This window comes from Mandrillus leucophaeus, unplaced genomic scaffold (assembly GCF_000951045.1).
Source record: "Mandrillus leucophaeus isolate KB7577 unplaced genomic scaffold, Mleu.le_1.0 Scaffold425, whole genome shotgun sequence".
NCBI classification, from domain to species: Eukaryota; Metazoa; Chordata; class Mammalia; order Primates; family Cercopithecidae; genus Mandrillus; species Mandrillus leucophaeus.
The window spans coordinates 7,742-13,563 of NW_012104532.1; the positions used below are offsets into that span (position 1 = coordinate 7,742).

The 5,822-nt window shown below is 47.9% G+C and overlaps 1 protein-coding gene across 1 annotated transcript; it reads left to right on the top strand.

Annotated features, from left to right (window-relative positions):
• Positions 1-98: 98 nt before the first annotated feature.
• LOC105548879 (C-C motif chemokine 4-like) lies at positions 99-1,195 on the top strand (the record flags this gene model as incomplete). Its single annotated transcript, XM_011993102.1, has 2 exons — positions 99-213; positions 805-1,195. Coding segments are annotated over 2 exons (203 nt in total), but the record flags the coding sequence as incomplete, so codon positions are not given.
• Positions 1,196-5,822: the final 4,627 nt, after the last annotated feature.

A 5,822-nucleotide genomic window follows, 5' to 3' on the forward strand; every position in this document is an offset into this window, starting at 1 on the left:
GTAGCTACACAGGGATGCTCAAAGAAGACACAAAACTAGAAGCCAAAATAAACAGCTCCCATGTGCAGTGTTGATCTCACCCTGGCCTTTCCTTTCAGTGGGCTCAGACCCTCCCACCGCCTGCTGCTTTTCTTACACCGTGAGGAAGCTTCCTCGCAACTTTGTGGTAGATTACTACGAGACCAGCAGCCTCTGCTCCCAGCCAGCTGTGGTGTGAGTATCAACCCCTGGGCTCCTCTGGGAGGCAAGGGGGAGGGCTGGATTTTAAAAGGGGGCCTGTTTTGGGGAGGGGGTGATTGAGCAGTGGGGAGGCAGCTCTCAGGGCTGAAGCCTTCCCTGAGAGCAGTGAGGACACAGGTCATGAACTCATTTTTCAAGTGCTGAAGGCGGCTGAGCAGGAGCCGAGAGAGAAGGGGATTCTGGGGAGGAAGTTATCCAGAGGACAGGAAAGCAGGGGAAGTCAGACAGGTCACATGAGATAGGGACGGATTTCTCAAACCGTGCTAGAAAGACATGTGGAAAAGTCACTGCCAGGCTGGCAGGGAATGGGGAGATCTATTCATATTGATTGTAATGCCCACTGGTTCCTCATCTGGGAAACCCCTGGGGCCCACAGCTAACTCCAGTGGGTGGAAGTTACAGGGAGTCTGGTTCCAGTGCTGCCCCGGGAAGGATCCCATGCACCAGAGCTGCCCACATGGACCATGGTCAGGCAGAGGAAGATACCGACCCCAGGCAAGGGAAAAAGCCAGATGACCTCAAAGGTCTCATGGGATTCTCATCTGTCTGCTCCTTGTTCTACAGATTCCAAACCAAAAGAGGGAAGCAAGTCTGCGCTGACCCCAGTGAGACCTGGGTCCAGGAGTACGTGTATGACCTGGAATTGAACTGAGCTGCTCAGAGACAGGAAGTCTTCAGGGAAGGTCACCTGAACCTGGATGTTTCTCCATGAGAGGCATCTCCTCCATACTCAGGACTCCTCTCCGCAGTTCCTGTCCCTTCTCTTAATTTAATCTTTTTTATGTGTCGTGTTATTGTATTAGGTGTTATTTCCATTATTTATATTTGTTTAGCCAAAGTGTCTCCTATGGAGATGGTCCACCGTCACTGTTTCTCTGCTGCTGCAAATACATGGATAACACCGTTAATTCCATGTGTTTTCATAATAAAACTTTAAAATAAAATGCAGACAGTTTCTTTGTGATTTTAATTTGATTTGGGGGTAAAAGGAATTGCCTGGTACTATCGGAGGGGCAAACTACAGTTTCCAAAAGGAGTAAGGATGAGCAATTGCTGCATCCTTAATATGAGCTCTGGGCTGAGCACTCTTCATACATCTCACTGCGTACTTTCAACAAGGGTTTTCACACCCTTATGAAGTAGGGACTGTTGTCCCCAGTTTCACAGTTAAGGAAACAGAGGCACAGAGAGGTGAAGTGACTTGTTGAGGCTCGTAGGTCGACTTGGGGAGTGTCATGAAAGAATGCCCCAAAAAAGGAGGTTATCATTTCAACATCTTGAGGGGAAATTGTAAACAAGGGAAGAAGCACAGCAAAGCGGGAAGAAGAGTGAGAAAAGTGTCTTCATCATCTTATTACCAGCATAACATTGGGAAAGTCATCTTGCCTTATTAGACCTCAGTGTTCACACCTGTGAAATGGGGATAACATTAACCATTTCGAAGGGCTGTTGTGAGGTGATATGTAAAGCACCCATCATGGGACCGGGCACCTGGAAGATTCTCTCCTTCCCTCTGTGAGCTTCAGCCTTTTTGCTTAAAATGGACCTAGCAGTTATCAGGGTCATCATGAGGATTAGATTAGTTAGCTGACGGATCAGCACTCTAAAGCCCAAGCTACTGTGAAGTGTTGTCATGAGGACAGAAGGATGGAGGTCTGTTTCTTTTTTTTTCTTTTTTTTTTTTTTTTGGCAGAGTCTCGCTCCTTCGCCCAGGCTGGAGTGCAGTGGCACAATCTCAGCTCACTGCAAGCTCCACCTCCCAGGTTCATGCCATTCTTCTGCCTCAGCCTCTGGAGGAGCTGGGACCACAGGCGTCCGCCACCACGCCTGGCTAATTTTTGTATTTTTAATAGAGACGGGACTTCACCATGTTAGCCAGGATGGTCTCGATCTCCTGACCTCGTGATCCGCCCGCCTCAGCCTCCCAAAGTGCTGGGATTACAAGTGTGAGCCACGGCGCCTGACCGGAGGTCTGGTTTTGTTTGGAAGTGTTGCAGGAGTAACCTAAAGCCACTTCTACTTAATTATCCTTCAATCAGAACTGCCTATTCCATGGGTCAGACAACACGGCTCTGAAACAGAATTACATGCACAATAAAGCCTGATCCACAGGACATAGACTCATGGTCTACTAAAGCTAAAAGGAAACTTTAGACCATCTGGTCCAACCCTCTCATTTTATGGAAACTGAGGGCCAAGGCCTGGGAAGTAACTTGCCACATGTCACTCAGCAAGTGCATAGCAGAGCAGGACCCTGGCCAGTGCCAGCTCCCAGGCTCGGGCCCTTTCCTGCACACCTTCCCTAGTGACACACCTCTGTGGTCCTCAAAAGGAAGACCGGTCGAGTAAGGACAAGGCCGAGACTACCTTGAAAATCCTTCGAGTGTTCTTAGTCCTATGCAAAAGCAGAATTGGGGCCCTGTACTTCTCTGGGGTCAACAGACACAATTCCCTTCCTGTTGTGCCCTTAGTCATTTCCATCATTCCAGAGCGCCAGTGGAAGCCTCCTTCAGATTCTGCGGGGACCGAGAGGAGGAGGTTAGGGGGCATAGCTCATCCAAAACAGGTGTGAGGAGAGGCTGGCAGTGAAGAATGTGCCTGGCCATAGTTTCTGCTTTCATTTGCCTAGATCTGAGCTGTCCAATATGTTAGCCACTGGCCAAAGTGGCTATTTACAATTTCATTACATTTAATTAAAATGAAATAAAATTTAAAATTTAGTTCCTGAGTCACACTATCGCATTTCAAGTGCTCAGTAGCCCTTGGTAACATGGCTAGTTACCACGTTAGACAGCACGGATTATGGACTTTCTGTCCATCATCGCAGAAAGTTCCGTTGGAGGGCAGTCTCCTAGAATATTCTCAGAGCCTAAAGAAAGTGAAGGGAGGGGCAGTTGGGATGGCCTGTAAGATTAGGGTGTGGATTTGGAGAAAAATATACAATTCTATTATAAGGGGATGGGATGGGAGAGAGAATGGATGACCCCAAGCCAGAGACAAGGTATAGATCACTGTCGTAGCTGAATAATAGCCCCCAAGACATCCACATCCTATTCCCCAGAACCTGTCAATGTCACTTTATGTGGCAGAAGGGACTCTGGAGATATGATCAAGTTATGGATCTTGAGATGAGTGGTTGCCTTGAATTATCCGGTCAGGCCCTAATGTAGTTGTAAGTGTCCTTACAAGAGGGAGGAAGAGAAAAATGTGGCAATAGCGGAGAACGTAGCAATGTGACCAGAGAAGCAAGATGCTATGCTGCTGGCTTGGAAGATGGAGGAAGAGGCCAGGAGCCAAGAGGTGTGAGGATGCAGCTCTGGAAGCTGGAAAAGGCAAGGAAATGGTTCCTCCCCTAGAGCGTGCAGAGGGAGTGTGGCCCAGGGAAACTAGTTTCAGACTTTTCACTTCTAGAACTTTGAGAGAATAAATATGTGGTTATAAGATGCTAAGTGTGTGGTAATGTTTTGCAGCAATAGAAACAAATACAACCACCAACTGACGCGTCACCAATAGCGACCCCCAGTAGCTCAGTGTGGCAGGAAAGGGAGCATTCTGGAGGGTGAGCCAAACCTCACTGCAGGAGGAACCCAGGGTGAGAGGGACACACCTCAAGGAGATGGACTATAATGAGGAGAGGCGTCCCAAGGGGAGATCTGCTTCAGCAACTGAGTTCTGGGGCTGAGGCTTGACCCAGGGTCCAGGACCCTTAGGAAGTATGCCTCTTCTAGAGACACCTAGGGTGCTCTGAGGGGTCCTGGATTCCTATCTGGGAGAGTCCATCCTCTCATCTGTCAGATGCAGCCCAGAGCGGAGCCATGACCTGTCTCTGGTTCATTGTTAGTGAACAGGAAGGGCTAGGGCCAGAATCCAGGTCTCCTCCCTCACAATGGAGTCCCTTTCCCACTGGTGCCTGCCCCTCAGCAAATGGGAAGGGAGGAGCTCAGCTCCACAAAGGCAGGACCACCAGGGAAGGCTGCAGGAGGCCTGGGCAGCCTCATGAAGAAATGCTTCACCAGGAATTACAAACGGCAGTATGGAAACCTCGAAGTGGGGCAACGTGGGACTTCACCTGTTGCACAATATGAGACTGTTTTTTCCTTTCTCCTCTTTTCATACAACTTCCTTTTTTCACCCTGGGCCCAGAGAGCTGGAATTTTCTCATTCGACGTTCCAGTTGAGGTTTCTCCAGGTTTCTGGGTTGGGGTGAAAGCCAGAACAGACAAAGCAGGACACTCGAAAGGAACTAGGGGTTATGGAGCAACCTCTAGACATCCGGCCTGTCTTCCTGCTCCTTGCAGTGCCCGCCTCCCCCAGCTCACTCTCCAGATGGGAGTCCATTTCCTTATGTACATGTTCCTTTAGGACACATTCATGCAAACATGTCCTTATCCCCCATCCCACCTCAACCTGGAACCCTCCATCATGCTCCCACTGACACAGGCATTTTCCTCCAAGGAGGCCAGGAGCCGAGCAAACTGAGGCAGGGATCAAGGGAGCAAGACGAGCTGAGGATGGTGACAAAGCCACAGCTCTTCCTGGCAGCTGAGACCAGCGACCAGGTGGCAGTCCTGTGCTGCAGTCTGCATTCACCCTTTACAGATTTGACGGCCTTAATGCCGTCTCTTTCCCACTTATCTCTACCTGTTCTCCCGTCTAAACTCCTTCCCTCTTGGGTTCCCACTGAGTCTAGCAGACAGGAAAATGGAAGAAAGGAATTAAGAGACAAAATCGTGGCTGCGTTTTTCTACCTTTTAAATAGTTTCATTTTTAGATACAATCAACACTTTGTATATGTGGGTTCCACAACCGTGGATTCAACCAATGATGGATGGAAAATATCTGGGGAAAAAAAAACACAATAGACCAGGTGTGGTGGCTCACACCTGTAATCCCAGCACTTTGGGAGGCCAAAGTGGGAGGAATATTTGAACTTAGGAATTCGAGACCGGCCTGAGCAACATAACAAGACCCTGTCTACAAAAAAGTACCAAAATTAGCTGAGTGAGGTGGCACATGTCTGTAGTTCCAGCTACTTGGGAGGCTGAGGCAGGAGGATCACTTGAGCCCAAGAGGCAGAAGTTACAAAGAACTGAGATGATGTGAATACACTCCATCCTGGGCGCTAGAGCAATATCCTGTCTCAAAAACTGAAAACTAAAAAAATACAAATAAAAAACAATGCAGTATAACAACCATCTACATTTACATTTATTAATAGCATTTACATTGTTTAGGTATTCTAAGTAATCCAGAGATTAAAGTATATGGGAGGATGTGCATAGGTTATGGGCAAATACTATGCTATGTTATGTCAGAGACTCGAGCATGTGTAGCTTTTGGAAGCCATGAGAATTCCTAGAACCAATCCCCTGTGGATACCAAAGGATGGCTCTATATGATAAGTGTGTAAAATATATATATATTTTATATATATATATATGGAATGAGAAAATCAAAATTAATTTTTTTCAGGGAAGATGGGCTTGATGGGACTTGATGGAGGATGGTCTGGGAGACTCTCCCCTTCTATGGAAACATTCCCAACTGGGAGACCAGCACAGCTGCAGGGAAATAATTTCTTC